This window comes from Rattus norvegicus, chromosome 9, assembly GCF_036323735.1.
Source record: "Rattus norvegicus strain BN/NHsdMcwi chromosome 9, GRCr8, whole genome shotgun sequence".
NCBI classification, from domain to species: domain Eukaryota; kingdom Metazoa; phylum Chordata; class Mammalia; order Rodentia; family Muridae; genus Rattus; species Rattus norvegicus.
In genome coordinates this window covers 17,302,268-17,324,653 of record NC_086027.1, presented here as the reverse complement: position 1 = coordinate 17,324,653, position 22,386 = coordinate 17,302,268, and the positions used below count along the sequence as shown (strand labels likewise).

At 43.5% G+C, this 22,386-nt stretch overlaps 1 protein-coding gene across 4 annotated transcripts in view; it reads right to left on the bottom strand.

Moving 5' to 3' along the window:
- Nucleotides 1–16,207: 16,207 nt before the first annotated feature.
- LOC691414 (hypothetical protein) overlaps nt 16,208–22,386 on the bottom strand; it is a 33,450-nt gene continuing 27,271 nt past the window's right edge. For all 4 annotated transcript variants that reach the window (XM_063268076.1, XM_063268077.1, XM_063268078.1 and 1 more), the window contains 3 exons: nt 21,989–22,120; nt 21,143–21,326; nt 16,208–16,995 (listed from right to left, as the gene is read on the bottom strand). In XM_063268076.1, the coding sequence (XP_063124146.1) occupies nt 16,990–16,995; nt 21,143–21,326; nt 21,989–22,120 (322 nt within the window). In that variant the 3' untranslated portion in view covers nt 16,208–16,989. The remainder of the gene's footprint in view (nt 16,996–21,142; nt 21,327–21,988; nt 22,121–22,386) is intronic.

Genomic DNA, 22,386 nt, shown 5'->3' with positions numbered 1-22,386 from the left:
GGAGCAGTCTGTGCAGGGAGCAGTCTTCAGGCTGTAAATATCCAGATGGGGCCAGGGAGAAAGTTAGAGTAGACTTTTTCTGCACACACTATCAACACCATCCTGAGAAGGCTTTGTCATGTCCCTGAGCCTCAAGGGGCATGGGGGCCTTTCCCTTTTCCCCATGGATGAATGGCTTTGGGTCCAAGGCATGGTCATATCATGTTTACAGCACACATCCACTTAGGGCTGTACTTCCTCAGGGCTTCCTCTGCTCCCACAGTAAGATCTCAAAAGAAAAACAGAAACCAAACAAAGAAAAAATGTGCTCAGTGAACTGGTTAATTCCCTTAACGGTACAGATCCAGTGTCCTAAGTCTAGGACTTCCTCCAAGGCTACAGAAAATCCTGTGGACCTAAAATAAGCAAAAAACAAACAAACAAACAAAAAGAAAACCAAAAAACAAAACAAAAACAAAAAACAAACAAAGACCCTTGCGCCCCCCCAAAAAAAAATGAATGGGAGAAAAAATTATTAAAGGTTTTCATAGAAAAATGTTTAAGAAATACACACGGGAATTTACTTAATATAGTTAGTGTGCTGAGATGTGAGGCCCACTCACATCATGCAGCATTTGGAAGTCTCAGAGAACTTAACAGAAGAGGACTCCTATTTATTCTTTGTGACCACTCTCCACATCTACTCACAGCTTAATACTAACCTTCATAATTGAGTTGGGGACAATATTCACCATAGCAGATAATTGAAGCATTAGTGCACACAGACACAGACACAGACACACACACTCATACATACACTCACACACGCACACACACACAAAACACACACACTCACATGCATACACACACACTCACACCTGCATACACACTCACACACATACACACACAGACACACAGACACTCACACACACAAGTACACACACATACACACACACTCACACATACACATAATACACACACAAAACACATACAAAACACACACACTCAGGAGCACACACAAAAGAAATGTATATTCTATGAAGTTTCTTGGCATAATGTTATTTGTAATCCTCAATGCTTTAGTATTCTTGGTTTTGCTTAAAGGGGGGGAAAGTCAGGCTTCATTTTCCCCCTTTTGAAATGACAGATATCTGTGTGTTAAACATACTCTCATGGCTGTCCAGGCTGCCTCGGCCTATTTGACAGCATCCAGGTCACTGTGGTCAGGACCACAGTGCTCTTCTTATTGGCAACTGGTTTGCATCACAAGAGTTTTCCACATCCTTACCAATATTAGAAGTTTGGTGACACAAGCAGCTTGACAAACAGTAAAATTATTGTGGTTTTGCCTTTCTGGAGGACATTAAAATTTACATGTTTTACATATTGCTTTTTTTCTTAGCATTTAGTCCTGCTTTAGTGCTGTTCAAATGTGGCCATGCAGCCAGCATCCCTTTGCTCCAGGCTCTCAGCACCCCATTCCCGTCACTGATCTGATGCATACTTGGTCCCAGAGATGGACAGCAGAGGGACTTGACACACAGCATCCACTCTGCTCCACTGCTTTGCTTTTTGTAAATTCTTTACAATGGCTATTTCTTGATTTATTATTAAATAATAATAAATCTTGACTTTTCTTGACATTTTGACATAGGATCTTATTAGGCAGTCCAGGCTGGCCTTGATTTCCCAATTCTCTGGCCTTAGTCTTCCACCATTCCCTGATTCTCAGTTTGTTACTAGAGGTAGTTATATAGCCCCATTTCCAAATCAAATGTTCTTCTGGCTTTATTACTTTGCCCTTTCCACAGACTTTTATTAATTATGCAAAGTAGATGATGTTTAATGTTTAAATACTAGATATATTAACTCGTCAGTCCCCAAGACAACTCTGTGAATTAACACTCGTTATCATCCTCACTGTGCAGATAAGGAAATTGGGTCACACAAAGGTAAAATAACTTCTCCAGGTTGAACATCCAATGGATGTGAGAGCCAAGCTTTGAGTCCAACTACAAAGTAGATCGGCCTATAATGTGTCTGCTGCTGCTGTATATTCAAATGGTAAATTCTGTACCCTAAGGTCTGGTTTCTCCAAGACAAGGAGATCCTCATGTATACCAGATTTTCTTTTTTTTTTTTTTTTTTTTTTTTGCCTCCTAAGTTACCCCTGATTGGTTAATAAAAATCCCTACAACATGGGCTGGGCAGAAGAGAGGGGACAGAGCAAAGTTTCCCTGGGCCTGGGGGCTCAGGCAGGGTCCACGAGGAGAAGGAAAGGACATGGAGGAGAAGGAAGGAGACACCACCCCATATGGTAGGTGGATCGTGAGTGTATTGGCATGAGGGGCAGCCTGACAGAACAGGAGTGGCCCAGGTAGAGCATGGCAAGCAATACCTCAGGGTTATTGAGAGGGAAGCAGAAAAAATAGCACAGAGGGTTGATGTCTGCCCAGTTCTAGTATTTTAAAGCTTATTATAAATCTAAAAGTTTTGTGTCTTTTATTTGGGAACTAAATGATCTACGGTCTGGTAGAAACCCCCTTATAATATTTACTGTAGCAATGGCCACTCAATTATTGTGGTATTTTAAATATAACACACATTGAATTTTACAATTCAGATGCAAGGTTTTGTATATTTCCAATGTGACTGTACACCTGAGGTCATGTGTAGGTATAGAGACATAACATGGCAGAAATACCTAGAACATTTTAAGGTCACCACACCGACCAAATGAAAGCCACAGGCTATACAGAATAGGATGGATGAGGAGAAGGCTTAGTGCTCTCTGGAGTCCCCTTCCCTAGTCTTGGGATAAGACTACCAGTAAATCAAGACCATATTCCTCTTTCATTTCTCAAGGAGCCAGGGGTAGACCCAGATATATGATTTATTGCCTGCAGGGTTTTTTTTTTCGGCAAGCGCTGCCCTGTTTGAGAACTTGTCAAGGGTAAGCACTGTCAGAGGAAGGCCAGCATATGAATTCTGTATAACTCTGCTATGACAGAATGTAGCACAATCCTATCAAGTACTGGAAGCCTTGCTGGAAAGAGTAATCAAACTCTAGGATCAAAAGGAAGCAACCCGAGGGCCACATGGCTGTAAATCAAGTATGAAACCATAGCCCATTATGGAAGTTCATCCTTGCATCTTATGTCAAACAGCGTTAGCATCCAAAAGAAACACAAAATTGAAATTGCAAGGTGACGGGTAATGACCCCATGGCAAGAATATCTAAGTCATGTGGAAAGGTCCCAGTGCAAAGACATGTAGCAAAGATACTGAAAGAGTGAACCCCAAAACGGGGAGCCCCGTCTCTTGCTCAGATCGCGGGCTGTGGTGCCCCCAGGAATCACGAGTAGCCATTCTTGATGTAACAGCAAGAGGTAGCTTTTAGTAAGGAGATCCCGGGTCTTAGCGGGATCCCGGGTCGATACGTATCTCACACAGGAGACAGAGGAATCGACCCCGAGCCTCCAACCTGGGGGGTTTATATAGGGAGGTTAGGGACATTTGCACGGTTACACATGATTGGTCAATTCAAGTGGTGCACAGTTACTTTCGGCGCGAAATTACATCAGCAAGGAGTACGTGCTCCCTAGCAGCTCGGCAGGCAGCTAGGGTGGCTCATCTCACTCAGGGGGGTGAAGGAAGGGGAGGGAGTGGCTACAGATGGTCAATGTCCTTGGGGCTGGTAGCGGGTCCGGCAAGTCCTATCTCTGGCTCTCCCTCAGGCACGTCCGGACCTGCACATCCGGACTCTGACAATGAGTAACCTTTTAAAAACTCTAGTTCTACATTCCCCACTTCTTTTTTTTGTTAATAGTTCTAATCTTAGAACTTCATGGAGAACTCAGCTTCATCTAGCATAACAGCTTGGTATTGTTGTCTTAACATGAGGATTCTAATCTGGACACTATCTAAGCCTATACACCAAGGTCATGACTAGCTTTTAGAACTTCTAAGCTTATACAGACTGTGATCCCTGAGGCACGGTCCCAAGAAGTATTAAGAGTACTAACATATGCAATGTTACATCATTTGTAATGGAAATCAAGCCTATCCCACACCTATCTTGATAGAACCCGGGACAAACATGACTGAATTTCCCTCTAGGTCCCAGCTCTCAGCCCCAACAGCTAGTACACGACTGGTGAGGGCTGAGAATTGACAGCTGTCAGGGTGGTCAGCAGCACCAGGTATGGTCCTTTCCAGCGAGGCTCGAGTGTCTGGGCTCAGTGTAGCTGCAGTCTCCGACCTGGAACTGATGGGATGTCTCAGGGGTCTCCGGGGCATAGGCTGCTGTCAGCTGTGAGCAGATTTCTTTCTGTATCACCTGTAGGTCTTTTAGCCTTGCACACAAATCATTATTACTATGGCACTATGACGTGTTGGTTCAGTAACATCATCTAATACAGTCAGGGGGGCTGAGGCCCCATATAAGATCTCAAAGGGGGTAAGGCTGAATCTGGAAGGGGTATTTCTTGTTCTGAAGAGAGCAAGAGGGAAGGAGTGTCACCCAGTCTGCGCCAGTCTCCATGGTTAATTTAATTTGGACAGGGTCTCTTTTAGAGTTTTATTTATTTACTCTACCTGTCCTGAACTTTGAGGTCTGTAGATACAATGTAATTTCCAATCGACCTCTAAATACTTGGCCACACCCTGGCTTACCTTGGCAATGAAAATAGGGCTGTTGTCTGACCAGATTACCTTGGGTACTCCAGACTGGGGGAAGATTTCTTCCAGTATCTTCTTGATGACTATCGAGGCCGTCTCTTGCAGTTGTTGGCTTCACCAGGGCATCCAAGAGATGGTAAAGGCATCTGAAGTGCTGATGTGCTGGGGGGTAGAAGTTCAGCCCTCCCAGATGACATCGTGTTGTCCACCATGGCAGCACCCACTTGTCTCTGACCTTCATTCATGAAGAGAACTGTTTCCGTCGTGTGGACAAGGTCCTCGGCTTTCAGCAGGGGTCAATCAGCCAGTTGCAGAGGTCTTTCCTCCACCCATGGGCTTCTGTCAGTGCTTGACACTCGTGCTGTGGTGGCTCCAGGTCTGGATTGGGCAGCAAGGTGACCAGATTGTCCCCACCGGTGGAGAATCTAGTCCATGGCAGCTGACCAGTGGTTCCATCTTTTGGGACACTCTATTTAAAGGCAAAACATCAGCCACTCTATCACAGTTTAAGTCCTGGATTGGGTGATAATTGCCAGTGCCCGGCTGGCAGGAACGGTGTGTTCCAAGCAGAACAGGACTAAGTCACACATCTCCCAGCATCAGGTACTGGTGCACTGAGACAGGTCTTAAGCTCCACATTCACAGTCTGTAGATATGCATACACATGGCCTCACCCAGCGATTTTAGCCCACGCAAGCCAATTTGGAGAACAATTTTCTCATGAGCAAGGGATAGGGGCAGTCAGGGATGACCATGAATTAGTGGGTGGGTTACCTGGCCCACGCCAAGGTCCACTGTTCTTCGGGCAGTCCATAAGTATTGTTCGTTGCCAGTAGCCCCTTGCACTCAAGGTCTTTGGATATTGGCCCACTGGGGGGCATAGGAGCACAGAGCATTGGGTCCCTGTCCAGCACTCTAGGACCAAGAAGCTCTCCAGTGGCCCCTCTTGTTCTTTCTTGGGCAGTCCATGCCCCAGTGTCCTTTTTCTTTGCATTAGGCACACTGATCTTTAGCCAGGAATTCTCTTCTGTTGCCAGGTACTATCTTCCTTAGTTCCCTAACTACTGTGGCCAGTATATGTTCCTCTCTCATCTTTTATCTCTCTTTAGCTCTCTAACTTCTTCTTCTTTTTGTCTCTTTTCTTCCCTAGCTTCCTGCTCTTTTTATCCTCTTTCTTTCTTTCTTTTTTTCAATCTCTCTGTCTGCACCTTCTTCTACAGCTATTTTTCTCTGCAACTTACAATAACTCTCTCAGTGACTTAGCTTAACCCTTCAAGTTTCTGTAACTTTCTGTTCATATCCTTTCCTTATCTTAGCCAGATTGGTGGGGCATTTTCCAGCCCCTCAGAGACCACCCTTGGAGCCTGGCGGCAGACCTGGAGCACTCCCTACCTTCAGGCGTCTGAAGAGAGCAGGCAGAAGTGAGGGCCTTCTATCCGTGTCTGGAACATTTTTTTCTGGCCTCTAGTAGGATCCCGTCTTTCCTCAGTGGTAAAGAAAACCTGTAACAGTTACTAACAAGCATGAAGAGGGCAAACAGCATTTAGTCACACAGCTAAACCAGGAGGCCTTCTTGGACAAAAAGCCATTGTACAAATAAGCACAAGCTTTGTCTATGAAACGGAAAGGTGAGCAGAGAGGCAGCAGATCTCTTATCGACTATCTCTCTAGACTTAGATTTTTCCCTCAAGGAGTATAACCAAAGGATGGAGAGATGGTTAGAACCTGGGTGCTAGATGCCAGGTGGCTGACAAAAGAATCGTAACCAATTCACCTGGGGCTATCAGGACCTCAGTAGCAGCCCTTTACCAAACTGTCTCACTGGGTTTAAAGGCCCATGGAAAAGAAAACATTAATGCTGACCTTGGCCACCGCCTGATAAGGCAGGCTCCCTTAAAGAACTTCTCTAAATGAGCGCTCTCCTACTGTGAGCAAATGTCAGAAATTCCTTTCTTATTCTTGTTTTCCTTATAGTCCTCTCCCACCTCGCTCTCAGCCTTTTCAGATAGTTCCTCCTGTAGCATTTCTAACACAGCCTCTCTCTCTCTCTCTCTCTCTCTCTCTCTCTCTCTCTCTCTCTTTTTTGATAGCCTGTTGACAGCATTTCTGATCTTTTAGGCAGCTACGCACTAAGTGTCAAAACGGCTGAAACTCCGCCTTTAAGATTCCTTACTCCCAAGCAAAATTTAAATCTTTCTCTAGCTTATCTCAGCTGGCTGCGAGCACAAGCACAGATAAAACACTGTTTTAAAAATTAACTTTGGCTATCAACCAACACACCGCCACTAGAGCAGGGTCCATAAGATTAAGTTTCTTACTCACTAAGCATTAAGGGGACCAAGTAAAACTCTTCGACGAACAAAGCAAAACATGATTTCAAACACAGTCGTCAGTCCAAGATTTTAAACACAGTCAAATCTTTTTGACTGTCAGTTGCCGGGTCCTCCCTGCAAAATTCAGCTTGTGGAACGTTCTCATGCGTCCCAGATCATGCGCGATTGGGGCGTCCCCCTGTGCGCCTTCTAAAAAGGAAAAAGAAAAAAAAAGACTATTTGGAGTAGGAATCCTTCATCTACTCACAGGCGCCTATTCGGGGTGGGGAACCTTCTTCCACCCGTGCACAGGGCAGGAATCCTCCTTCTGCCCAGACAGTGCACTCTCAAGGTAGCTTTCTACTGGGTGGGAATCCTTCTTCCACCCGTGCACAGGGCAGGAATCCTTCTTCTGCCCAGACAGTGCACTCTCAAGCTAGCTTTCTATGGGGTGGGAATCCTTCTTCCACCCGTGCACAGGGCAGGAATCCTTCATCTGCCCAGACAGTGCACCAAGACCTTAAACCGGTACTGAAAAACACAGACTACAAGACTTAATTCACACACACTCACACACAGCAGCCGCTTTCCAGCACTCACACTAACGTACCTCCAAGTGGCATTCATGGTTCCGGGGGGGTCACGCTCAGATCTCAGATGAGCCCCCAAATGAAAGAGCATACCCCAAAACGGGGAGCCCCGTCTCTCGCTCTGATCGCGGGCTGGGGTGCCCCCAGGAATCACGAGTAGCCATTCTTGATGTAACAGCAAGAGGTAGCTTTAATTAACAAGATCCCGGGTCTTAGCGGGATCCCGGGTCGACACGTATCTCACACAGGAGACAGAGGAATCGACCCCGAGCCTCCAAACTCGAGGGTTTATATAGGGGATGTTAGGGGCATTCTCTCGGTTACACATGATTGGTCAATTCAAATGGTGCACAGTTACGTCCGGCACGAAATTACATCAGCAAGGAGTACGTGCTCTATAGCAGCTCGGCAGGCAGGTAGGGTGGCTCATCTCACTTAGGGTGGTGAAGGAAGGTGGCTATAGATGGTCAATGTCCTTGGGGCTGATAGCTGGTTTGGCAAGTCCTATCTCTGGCTCTCCCTCAGGCACGTCCGGCCCTGCACATCCGGACTCTGACAATGAGTAACCTTTTTAAAACTCTAGTTCTGCAATACATGTCCATGAAGCTTTCACCAAGTATCCCCATTCTGTGTTCTAAAATACTATATATACACACACACACACAGTGAATCCTCATTTATGGTCAGCTATGGGGATTGATTCTCTGGGAACCTGACTTCGAGATAGAGATAGATGTATAAATGTGTTCGACAAGTGCTCTTGGGGACCATGGCTGTGACAAAGAGGAGAGAAGAGGATAGGATAGAGAGCACTCTGACTCTAATGCAGTCACAAGAGTATGCAGGCAGCCCTGTGTGGGGCTCAGGAGCTGGCCTGACCCTGAAGTCTTAGCCTGCACTGGAACAAGCAGGAGGCCCGGCCTTAAAGTCCCCATTGGCTAAGGACGAGGTTCCTGGTCAGAAACTAATTACCACATTGTAACCACATAGCCATCCCTTCTCCAATATCATTCTTCCTGAATTTCCAAGTCCAATCATGAGGATATTTGGGGGTCCACTCTGATCTTTTACTCAGAGCAAACATAAAAATCAGGCGGATGGGCAGGGAGTGGAATGGCCTAAGGTTAAGCTAAACCTCAATTTTAATGGGTCCATAAGTTCAGGAGGGAGTCCATTGGCATTGTCATCTGTGGCTTCTGTGTCCTTATCCCGGGTGTGCTGACTCTGTGATACGATGCCAACTCAACTCACATATGTCAGGGTGAAAATCATGTATGAGTTTTCTGGGAAGAACTCTGCCTTTTCCTACCATCTGGAGTTATACAACATCACTATGCAAAGCTCAGAAGAGAGGGGTGGAGATTGTGGAGGCCTTAGAAGTTGAGGATCTTTTCTGAATAAGGCACATATTTTTTCCTGTATAATTTTTCCCTTGCTCTTTCACTAATGATGGTTGACTTCATTCCTGGCCTGAAGTAAACTGGATTCTAAGGTTTGGATTAGGGAAGCCCCTCTTTTTGAGATGATAGGCCCAGCAAGGGATCCCACTGCATACAGGTTCCTATTCCCAAGGAAGTTGTTGCTGCAGATTCACAGCATGGGGGCAGCAGCACAGGATGTCTCCCAGCTTTCTCTCCTGCACTTGCTGCAAGTGTAATAAGGCTGTTTGTTTGTTTGTTTGTTTGTTTGTTTGTTTTTTATTGGAAATTCCTACAAAGCTGGTCAGAATTAATACATGCCTTTAATACCAGCACCCACAAGGTATTTTTGTTTTTGCTTTTGTTTTTGTTTTATTTCATTTCATTATTTCTGTAATTGTTGTTAGGATTCTTATTGTTTTCTTTGGTAATTCCCTCTACCTCTTCACTCTCTACCTAGAATGTGAAGCCTATGCTCTGCATGGTCCTATTATTTATGTTAAGAATTTTATTCTTACCACCACTACCACAGATGATCACATTATTTACTTTCAAATCAGGAAAACAGGCATAAAGAAGAGAGCTATGTAGTTTGGTCTCAGGTAAGCAGGCAATCAGGAGTGTAGGATGGCTTCCCATTGTTTTGGGTTAGGTAAGCTTCTGTTATTGAGATGAAAGGCCTCTGTTGAAACCTCCAGTTGAGTAACTGAGAGCATGGAAAGACTGAAAGAGTGGTTGCACCTTGAAGGTGAAGGCTGGCCCTTCAGTGTCTCTGCAGCCTGAGGCAGAGTTCTATTGTGAACACAAGGGCACTTGGTCAGAGATCATAGGGGACTGCATTTTGGTTGAGCCCTGAGACCTGGATGAGCAGAGGCCTCCACAGTCCTGATAAAGGGAAGCAGAGCCACATAGATGTGAGGGAAGAATGGATCTTTGAACTGCATGTTCTCCACCTCATTTATCTTGTATACATAATATATGTAAATGACAAGGGCATCCTACTTTATCACATCTAGTCTCTCTATCTGTTAAAGCATGTGCAAATGAAAATACAGTAGAGTTAGTTCAGCAATACATTGTATCCCATTTTGTTAAAGAACTTTGTTTTATTTCTATTTATATATTTTTTTCTTTTTCACTTTACGTTCTGCTCACTGACTACTGATACTTAATTACTCTCCCACAATCCTTCCCCAATTCTCCTGGCACAGTCTTCTCTGAGTGTATGAGGGCCAACTGTCTCAGTACCTCCCTTCTTTAACCAAAGCCTTTCCTGGGGGCATTGTTGAGGATGCTGGTTTTGAATGCCTTGGACTTGGCTTTCTTCATGCTCCAATTTCCTGGCTTTCGGGAGTTTGTGAAGAAATGTCTGTGAACTTGGTCCTTCATCCAGATGGTACACAAGAGGCAATGGTTTTGTTAATATTTTTGAGAGTATATTTCAATCAAACCTATCCTACTAATATCCTAAAAATAACAAAGTTAATGGGAGGCTACACATCTATTCCCTTAGTTTTCAGTTCTTCTCAGAGCAGCAGTGTAGAAGCCCACAAAGGTGGCAAAGTGAAGTGAGGTCAGGTAGGGGTCTTAAGAGCTCAGTCCTACATTCTTAGAGTAACTCCTAGGGACTTACCATATCCATACACCCGTAGCTCCATATGCACTGGACCCCAGGGAAGTGCTCAACATTCATTGCTTTTGCCACGCAGTTTGCCACAAATGTTAGAAATCTGAAAAGTTCAGGAAAATTGAAGGTGTGAATAAGTCCCAGTGACTGGAGTAAGCTCAAACGGTCTGTGACAACAAAGAACTGATTGAGCATCCAAGAGACAAGACGCTCACCAGGATCATAGTTTTATCCCAGTAAGAAAATTTGAATAATAAGTCTTCAGGAGAAAAGATAAATTAGGAGGTCATAGACCTAAAAGTTTTATCCTTTGCCCTCAGGGGAGCAGCCATTCTGTCAGCCTTTCCTGGCCCTCGGTCACAGGATCAGACTTCTCACCTGGAAGCAGGGTTATCTGGAAGGCACATAATACATATCCACAGACTCCTCTTTGGGTACAAACTGGTAGGAAACTTCAAGGCTTAAAGTCATTGTCTCTCTCTCTCTCTCTCTCTCTCTCTCTCTCTCTCTCTCTCTCTCTCTCTCTATCAGCTTGAGGCTGCAAACACGCTGCATTCTTTTGTGCACTCCGGTTTTTTTATTGCAGTTTTCTTTTCTCAAACTCCCACAATCATGTACACGTCTGTTCATTACCCTTTCATTCTCACACACACTCTTCATACACACCTCGTACATATCTCACACACACCACATGCACTCTCCTGTCACGTACACACACATAATCTTCATACACACCTCACACATATCTCAAACACACCACATGCACTCTCCTGTCACTCACACACACAGTCTTCATACACACCTCATACATATCTCACACACAGCACATGCACTCTCCTGTCAGGCACACACACAATCTTCACACACACCTCACACATATCTCACACACAGCACATGCACTCTCCTGTCACGTACACACACATAATCTTCATACACACCTCACACATATCTCACACACAGCACATGCACTCTCCTGTCACTCACACACACAATCTTCACACACACCTCACACATATCTCACACACACCACATGCACTCTCCTGTCACTCACACACACAGTCTTCATACACACCTCATACATATCTCATTCACAGCACATGCACTCTCCTGTCATGCACACACACAGTCGTCACACACACCTCACACATATCTCACACACAGCACATGCACTCTCCTGTCACGCACACACACAGTCTTCACACACACCTCACACTTATCTCACACACAGCACATGCACTCTCCTGTCACGCACACACACAGTCTTCACACACACCTCACATTCACTCCTCACTCATTCTCAAATGCTCTCCTCATGCTCTCTCCCTGGCTCTCACATTTGTTCTCAAACTCGCTCCCTCATTAGCTCCCTCATTCACTCTTCACATTCTCTCTCCACTCACTCTTCACATGCTCTTGCCATGCTCTCTCATTCGCTCTCACATTTGTTCTTACATTAGCTCTGTCATTTACTCTCTCATTCACTCCCTCATGCTCTCCCTCATTTAGTCTTCACATGTTCTGTAGCCTTTCTCTTGCCCCAGTCCTTTATTAATAATCCAAAAGCAGGTAGAAAAAAGAGATTTATAATCATTGCCAAATCAAATGCAAAGAATGACTACATCTCACCAAGAACTAAGAATTACAACTGTTCTCCAAAGTTTCAGGCTCGCCCTATACCCAGGCCTGTGGCCAATATAATAATAATAATTGTAAACTTATCATGATTTAAACTTTAACTCTTTACTTTTATACTTCAGAGTCCAAAGCTCCGAGATCAGCTAATTGCATTTTCCTGTGACACTCTAATGATAAACGACATAGGCAAAACTGCCAGGCAGTGGCCAGAAAGAATCAAGGTAACCCTTAGCACACTAATTCCACTAGCGTTCTGTTCCTTGCACACAATGACTCTCATAAGGGTTCCAGTAGTTAGACTTAGTTTACTAGTATATTATTTTATATATTCTATACTTCCTTAACCAGTCTATAATATTATGTAAAACTTACTTCCTAACTTCAATAACTTTTTCATTTCTTAGGGTCCTAATGTTGGCTCTAATTCATCTTCTCTTATTTTCTTCAAGCTGTCTTTGCAAGTCAAACCCTAATCTTGAACTACAATTCTGCAGTTATTACATTTTTTCCAAGATGAGAATACACAGTATCCAGCTGGGCCACTAGGGCTGTGCTGTGCTGTGCCCCTATGCATCAATTTCCAATTGTCTAAGAACCATAACACAAGGAACATCTAGTTTCACAGAATTCACCAGAGCAGAAGGAGAAAGAAGTAGGAAAGTCAGATATAATACAATAATTGTGCACACCAAGGCCAACTGATAGGCAGTCACACACAAATGAAATCTATACAGCCGTTGTCCAGGGATAATGTTTGGAGAAATGGAAACCACCAGTTTTTACAAAAAGCTACTGCGGGCTACTGAGATGTCTCCATAGTATGTTGTCCCCAGCATTAGCCAGAACTCAGACAACAAAGGGAGGTCAAAAGGATACAGATTAGAAAGGAAGAAGTCAAAATATCACTGTTGCAGAGGATCGGGTAGTATACATGGGACACCCCAAAAGTTACAACAGAGAACTCCTAAGCCTGATAAACAACTTCAGCAAAGTGGCTGGGTATAAAATTAACTCAAACAAATCAGTAGCCTTCCTCTACACAAAAGATAAACAAGCTGAGAAAGAAATTAGGGAAATGACACCTTTCATAATAGTCCCAAATCATATAAAAATACCTCAGTGTGACTTTTATCAAACAAGTGAAAGATCTGTGTGACAAGAACTTCATGATATGAAGAAAGAAATTGAAGAAGGTCTCAGAAAATGGAAAGATCTCCCATATTCATGGCTCGGCAGTATGAAGATAGTAAAAATGGCCATTTTCCCAAAGTGACCTACAGTTGCAATGCAATCTCCATCAAAATTCGATTCCAATTCTTCATAGGGTTAGACAGAACAATTTGCCAATTCATTTGGAATAACAAGTAGCTAAAACTATCCTCAACAATAAAAGGACTTCCCTGGGAATCACCATCCCTGAACTCAAGCAGTTTACAGAGCATTAGTGATAAAACTGTATGGTATTGGTACAGAGACAGGAGGATAGACCAGTGGAATAGAACTGCAGACCCAGATATGAACCAGCACACCTATGGGCACTTGATTTTGACAAAGGGACAAAACCATCCAGTGGAAAAAGGATAGCATTTTCAGCAAAGGGTGCTGGTTCAAATGGAGGTCAGCATATGGAGGAGGCCAAATCATCCTCTTCTTATTGCCCTGTGTAAAGCTTAAGTCCAGGTGGATCAAGGACCTCTACATCAAACCAGATCACTCAAACTAATTGAAGCAAAAGCGGGGAAGAATCTTGAACACATGGACACTGGAAAAAATTTCCTGAACAAAACACGAATGGCTTATGCTCTAAGATCAAGAATAGACAAATGGGACCTCATAAAGCTACAAAGCTTCTGTAAGACAAAGGACACTGTGGTTAGGACAAAACAGCAACCAACAGATTGGGAAAAGACCTTTACTAATCCTACAACTGATAGAGGGCTAATATCCAAAATATACAAGAACTCATGAAGTTGGACTGCAGGGAGACTAATAACCCTATTAAAAATTGCAGAACAGAGCTAAACAAAGAATTCATAGCTGAGGAATATGGAGTGGCTGAGAAGCACGAAAAGAAATGTTCAACATCTTTAGTTATGTGGGAAATGCAAATCAAAACAACCCTGAGATTCCACCTCACACCAGTCTGAATGGCTAAGATCAAACACTCAGGCTATAGAAGATGCTTGCCCGGATGTGAGAAAGAGGAACACTCCTCCATTGTTGGTGAGATTGCAGACTGGTACAACCATTCTGGATATCAGTCTGGAGGTTCCTCAGAAATTAGACATTGCACTAGCTGAGGACCCAGCTATACCTCACTTGCACATATACCCAAAAGATGCTCCAACAGACAACAGGGCACATGCTCCACCATGTTCATAGCAGCCTTATTTATAATAGTCAGAAAATGAAAAGTCCCAGATGCCCTTCAACAGAGGAATGGAAACAGAAAGTGTGGTACATCTACACAATGGAGTACTACAGAGATATCAAAAACAATGACTTCATGAAATTCATAGGCAAAGAGAACGAACTAAAACATATCATCCTGAGTGAGTTAACACAATCACAAAAACACACACATGGTATGCACTCACTGATAAGTGGACATTAGCCCAAATGCTCAAATTCTCCAAGATTCACAGACCAAATGAAATTCAGGAAGGATGACCAAAATGCTGATTCTTCACTCCTTCCTTTAAAGGAGAAGAAGAATCCCTATTGAAGGGATAGGGATGCAAAGTTTAAAACAGAGCCTAGAGGAATGGCCATTCAGAGTCTACCCCACATGTGGCTTATACATATACAGCCTTCAAACTAGATAAGGTGGATGAAGCTAAGAAGTGCAGGCTGACAGGAACTGGATATAGATGTCTCCTGAGAGGCACAGCCAGATCATGTCAAATACAGTGGCAAATGCTAGCAGCAAACCATTGAACTGAGAACTGGACCTCAGTTGGAGGAATTAGAGAAAGACTGAAAGAGCTGAAGGGACTTGCAACCCTATAAGAACAACCATGCCTGCCAAGCAGAGTTCCCAGAGACTTTAGTGGTTTACCACTACCCAATCACTATACAGGGACTGTGCCATGGCCTCATCTGCATGTGTATCAGAGGCTGGTCTTCTTGGGCACAAATGGAATGAGCAGCCCTTGGTCCTGCCTAGGATGGGAAAGTGGATGGCTGGTGAAGGGAATACCGTATAGAAGAGGGGGAGGGCGATGGTATCCGGACTTATTTCTGGAAAACAAGGAAGGAATAACATTTGAATTTGAAATGAAAAATATCCAACTAAAAATCAATAACAACAAAATGGTATTTTGAGCTTCGAATCAAAATAAGTCACAGTCAGGAAACAGAGAATTGTATGCCTATGGTTTTCTTCAAATATGCTCAGGGCCCAGGTAGGTTCTGGGCCCAGGCTGGACCAAGCAGGTTCCCGCCACTAACTGCTCTTCTATTCCTGTTTCCAGAGGCACCATGCAAATTAATATTGGACCAGAGATGTGGGCAGAGCTGGTCAGAAGTGGCTTTCTTTCCTGTGATCTCAGGATTATCTGCATTCCTGGGTGTTCAGCATTTTCTGCCCCAGGATTTGGGTGCAGGATTCCCGATGGCTTTAAACTCCCTTATACCATGTTTATATGTCCTGGGAGGTGTTACAGAAAAATTAATGTTTATCCTATTAATTTGGTCAAAACTGTCATCGACAGTATAATTTAGAGGTAACTATATATTTGACAGCAAGCATACACAGTGGGTAATGTATGCATGATGAAGTTGAAATTCAGAGTTGGAAACACAGTGCACAGTGACTGTATAAATGCCTGTGAATCTCAGTCTGATGGGGAAGTGATCTGATGCCCAGTCCCCATGAGAATGCAGAGATCCATCCCTCCCTGATAGCTGTGGGACTTCAGATGTTGACACTAATGATCAATAAAGAAGGTTCTTAAGAGTGAAGAGTTTGAGATTACTCCTTTATTGACCAGAATACATCCAATTTACTTGATAGTAACCAGATGCAGGTAGTCAATATATACAGTCTATATCCTTATCAAAATAGAAAAGCAAATGAACAAAACAACAACACATAAATAACAAATCTTCAAATGAATAGAAGGAAAACCAAAAAACCAAAACAATTAAAAATTAACCAAACTTTAAATAGAGGAATTGCACTAAGCATTTTTTGCTGCTCCTTTCGCAGAATAGACTTATAGCCTGTGGCTTGCCTTGGAGACATAGTAGACAAGCAGTTACTGATGGTAATAATCTTTTCAAGAGGAGTGGAAGTAGGTCTGTTTTGTTGGAGTGGGGGTATTAAGGTAAAAGCCTATCAATACTGAGTATAAATGATATTACAGACGTTGTTTCATAGTCTTTCCAATGTTGTGAACTGATCTCCATGAAACTCTTCTGGATGACCCATCAGGATAAGTACAAATTTACTCGTGCACAGTCTTTCTGGATGACCAGCAGCTCTTGATTGATGTGCATCAACACTTCTCTGCGTCCCTCCAAAAGTGCACACTTGCTGGAGAGAGGGGAGTTGAAAGTACGGCCTATTCAATCAAAAGATTTCAAACTAAAGGAGGAAAATGCAGTCCACAATTGCTATGGACACTACAGATGAGACGCAATAGTGGTGTATTTGCTGTGCACACTTAGTTCTCCTCCTGTAGCACTTCTCTCCAAGGGAGATCTTGTCCTGGTCTGTGTCATGTTCGAGTTTCTGCTGGAGAATTTCAGACCTAGCAGAGAAAGGGAATAAAGGTTTAGTGAGTGGTTGTCAATTCAGCTCTCCCTCATACATCAGCTCCATTCAGTTGGATAATCCAGCATGACCTGTCAGCTGAGGTCAGTCCCTGCATCCGCACGTGTCCTAGAGTACCTGGGCTTGGATTTATATCTCAGCTTTTGAAACTGCTAGAATTTGAACTGTGGACTATGCACTGTGCTGGGATTAAGAGAAAAATGAGCATTTTTTCCCACTGGTCCAGGTATATGACATTGAATAATAACATTGTAGCTATGTCTGAATCTGAGTTCAAGAGAGGTATGAGCAACCTAGAATACCATGTGAATTCCTTCTGGAGAACATGCCCAGAATTGAGGTGAAATTTCTGATTATGTTAGCACTGAAGGAACCTGCCTAGGTTCAATTTGTAACCACTGAATCTGCAAATACACAGAGAAGCCATCTCACATCAAATCCATGGGAAGTGCATAGATCCTGTAATCACTGAGAATGTGCTCCATGCAAATCTTCCCAGCGTACACATGGACATTAAAGGTGATTGTGATGTAGAAACAGAACAGCACCCCTGTAAGTCTATGGCTAGTGTAAGGCAATTTGTGAGAGGACAGAAGAGAAAATGTCCTCAGATCTTTCTGGAGAGATCACAGGAAGAAAGGAGTAGAACATAGCAAGAAATCCAGAGGATCATATATATTGTTTCATGGGCAAAATTCACATGAACTGTACCAGAACAATACTCTGAGTAGCTCCTTAGCTGCCTGAGGCTGAAATCCAGGTGGGGTGGTCATCCACCCAAAAAGGGTATTTATATAGGGAAGGATATTCAAATGGCTTCTTCCAGCCAGTGTTCCTACCTGAACATTAATGCTTAATGTAAAGATTCCCCAGGATTCGCTGAAGGCATAAAAACAAATGTTGAGTGGGATATGTACATAGTGAATAGAGCCTATAGACAGCTCAGTCAGTGATGTGCTGTCCTCCCATAAACCGTCATAGACTCAGGGTTCTTTCCCCATTAACAATCTGGCTTAGCAAGTCCCAAAGGCTGTGTAGAGCTGTCTTGTTGCTCAGCAAAGGATCAGATATTGGTGGTGGACTAGACTCTTATTCTTGTTCACTCTTTCAGACTTTCCCCAAAGTGTGCAACTTCTTCTAATCGGAGCTGTCTTTACCATAGCCTGAGTGACTTCATGCCCAAAGCTAGAATCATAGGAAATCTCCATAACCAGAATCCAAATCAACAAATTTTCTCCCCGTAATATGATTGTTCCACAGATAATTTGAATAAGTAAGTAACAGCTTGCATGGATTATCTCACACTGAATCAGAATCTATGGAAGGGCTCCATCGTATGGTACACTTTTACTCCTTGGCTGATGGACGTCTGGATAGATTCTCCTTCAAGGTTACTCTGGGACCACAACAACATTGATGCTCCCTAGTTGCAATGGCAATACCTACTCCTTGTTGTGGAATCACTGTGTTAACTAAAACTTCTGTTCCACTTTCTGAACATGGCTTCTCATAGGGCTACCTGTTCTTACACTGTCAGACCCATTTCAAGCTCATCATTTCTCCTAACCCATTGAGGCTGAAATTAACTGAGAGAAAATGATGTTGATCGACAGCACTTGCAGAATGCTACACAGATAACATAGAGGAGCGCTTTGGATTATCTGTGCACCTAAAGGGGTTCCTGAAACTGCCCTGTTCTTGCACCACAGCATAGCTATGCGACTTTTTCTGGATGACGATACAATTCCAAGCAACTCAAATTCTCAATGAATAAAATCCAAGCGGAACTCCCAGGGGAAGTTGTAGTGTGCCAAGGTAGCTCGAAAGAAATGGTAGCAGGCAATGTGGAAAGCAACCTTGGAGAAGACACAGTGAGTGACATAACCTTCCAGTGGGCTTTCACAATTCACAAAGAACAGAGAAGCAGAATAAACTCATGGATTTTTCTAGAGAAGCCTTGCCCTTACCTCCCAGTACTCCTTTCTTTTGATGTGCTCCAAAGGGTTTCAATGCAGATCAGTAGTTTTGCCCCTAATCACTTGAAAATCTAACTTTACAGGTGTTTTTGTGTCCTCTTTTTGGGGGTTGCATTTCTAAAGGATTTTATTGTCCTGCTTCTACACCATAACAAAAAGGGACCTGCAAGCTCTAGGCCTGTACCATTTGTTACCCCTGTGAAACAGGACTCACTTGAACATATTTCCACTCCTCCCCCAGACTTCACAAGATAATTCTGTTCTGAAATTTTTGGAAACAGAATAAATTAGTAATTTAAGTGTCCTTTTGCTGTACAGAGCTAGATGGAGATGCCAAATGACTAGGCAGCTCTATTTCATGTTTCATGGATGTAAAGTGAACGCTTAGAGTACTTTTCTCATGAAACTTGGAAATAGAGGGAAACACACGTTCACTACTGCAAACACACACACACACACACACACACACACACATATACCCACACACACACCACACACACACACACACACACACAAACACAAACACACAGATACACACTCACATGCACAAACGTAAACTTTGCTCTTATGCAGCACATTTCCTGTTGAGTGAGGAATTAGTGGGAACAATGCTGTGTACAAGTCTCTTAGACTCAAGCAGGCTGTGCTGCCCTGGCCTGTACTCATTTCCACTCCAGGAAACCTTTCTATGCAGATACTTGCTGGTCCGACAAGTAAGTTACATGTTCTGCACAGATAGCCTAAACAACACAAAATCAAATCCCCAAGAGAGAGATTTCTAGGAAAAGACTCCGTCAAGCTCTATGCTGACTCATCATAGGCCCCTCACTAAAGGCTACCCTGTTTCCTTCATAGAAGACTTTGGAAGCATCAGAGCAGACAGTGACTCATGGCCAGTTACCAGGAACATTTGATCACATTAGAGTTCCTGTGATATTAAAACAACCTCAATGTCAGTTAGAAAAAGGCTAAATAAATAACATACAGTGAATTTTCTGAAATGCAGCACTGTGTACAATATTGAGAGGGAATCTATCCTGAAAGAATGCAGTGACCATGATATAGTCAGCAAAGCAATGTCAGCAGACGGTTGCACTCTAGGATTCCATGCAAGATCATGGTGAAGCCAATAAGACAATCCAGAATCTTCCCCGGGGGATACCTCTGTTCAGGTAAAGTGAAGAAATCTAATCCTTATTTTTAAAATAGCTGAATGGTATAAGAATGTGTTGAGACAAATAAGAGAGGGGGCTCCACTTGGAACTGGACGAATGATGCAAAGACTGCTGGCCAGCACAAAACAGGAAGCTTCATGTTTGTTGAGAGACCTAGGCTTAAAGGAGTAAGTTAGAAATGACTGGGCAAAACTGCATGTCATGAACTGGCCTCCCCGAATGCTCCCTAAGATGCAGGTCAGCACAGCAATGCACCTTTCTTGGTGAGAATTGGGGGTACATACGGATAACTTTGTTCTTGAAGTCTCAAGTCTCTCATGCCAACCCTCAGCCTTTGAGAAACATTTTCCACATCCTTGCTCTTCTAACCAGCTTCAGGTTGTAAGGCCCAGTTATGAACTCTCCAGGAGCACTCAAATAAGACAGGACTGACATGCTGATACACAGGCTCTGTAGTTACCCAAGATCTATGAAGCATGAAGTCACCATCTTCATATACAGGGACATGAGGGGAGGAAAACAAAAGCCACCACAAATGACAATGAGAACCATTTCTTTGGCATTTCCACCAGGCTCTCCTCCTTGAAAACTACTTACTTCCTGAGTCTCACACGATCCCTGTAAAGAAAATGAGCTCCAGGCTTTTGCTTCATCCCTCAAAGCCCTGTTCTAGTCTAAAGAGGGGCTCCCACATAGCACCCTCCATACATAATGGCATGTAGTGCTGTGCTGTGTGATCAACCTATCTCCCTTAATGAAGTGCAGATTCTCGAAGAGCAGGAGCATTTGCTTTCCAAACATGCAGTTTCTTGAAAAGGGGCTATCTCCACAGAAAGCCTTGTAAACCATCACATGAATAAACACTTGGATGAGACCTAGGTCAGGACATGGATCAGTCAATAGACAGTTACATTGGTTTGTCTATAGTTATGGTAAGACCTGAGGACAACCTGACCCTGAGCCCTAACCCTACCTGCTCTTGCTTGGCTCTGGGGTCACAGATGTTCATTCCGGCCTCTTCACAGAGCCTCTTTTCCTCCACAGAGGATGCTGGCAGTTCAGTCTGCTCCACCAGCAGTTCTCTCTTCTCATTCAGCAAAATCTGTATATTGTTCTCCAATTGAGCTTGTTCACGCAGGAGCTGGGAGTGCCTGATGCTGAACCACAAACAAAATTGGTAAATCCCAGCCAGCTTCTATTTGCCTGTCACTCCTGCAAGTCCAATCATCCCTTCAAGGAATCCCTCATCCCCAGACATCCCCAGACTAGAGCAACATTATACAAGTTATCACCAATTAGAGGAGGTCAAATCCAGAGGACACATTCCACATGAATCAAAGTATTTCTGAAAATCCTGACACTAAAAAGGTTTATATAAATCAAGGTAGAAGAAATGGTCCATAAGGGAGCTCATATGTCCATAGTTTGCTGAAATCATCTGCAAGTAGAGGTCAAAATCCCTCTGAGGGAGGATAGAAGACCCAATAGCTGTACAATCTTGCCATGTGTTTCTCATGGATCATAGACATCCTGTCAGAGTCCTAGAGATTCAGAGTTGATTGATATTCCCATCATGGTGCAAACCTTTTCTATCTAGAAGATCCTTAATGGGGAAAATAAGAATTGGAGGGTCTTCTACACCCTTCACATGTAGGACAACTGAGTCCAAGAGCTACAAATCCGAGACCCTTGCCAGGAGGCAGGCTTCTTGTTAAGAGTCAGACACTACAGAACCAGAGCCCTGACTTTGGTTCAAAGCCATACAGGACAGAAGCATTCCCTGCCTAGTGCTGGGTTCTCATCTCTGTCAGCGACTCACCGGTAGGAACTCTTCACTTGTATGAGCTCCTTGTTCCTCTCCATGGCATCACTTATTGAGTTGGTCATCATTTGCATAGCCATCATTCTCATCTCATGTTCGGATTGAAGGACTGGCAATTCGACGTGCAGCCTGGGTTAGGTCAAGGCCAAAGGAACAAATAATGTTTTAAACTCATGATTTCAGAATTAGGTGAAATGTAAATAAAAAATATATAATAGAAAAGTTCAAATTCAAGGAATGGTGGAAGGGAAGAAAGTGGAAAAGTCAAAAACCAGACCAAAACCCAACAGTGAGACTCGATCCATAGAAAATATTTACAGGTAAATAAGGAAATATTTGTTTTGAAATAAGGACTGTTTGGAATCCTGGGAGATATGGTTCTGCAAAGACTCACT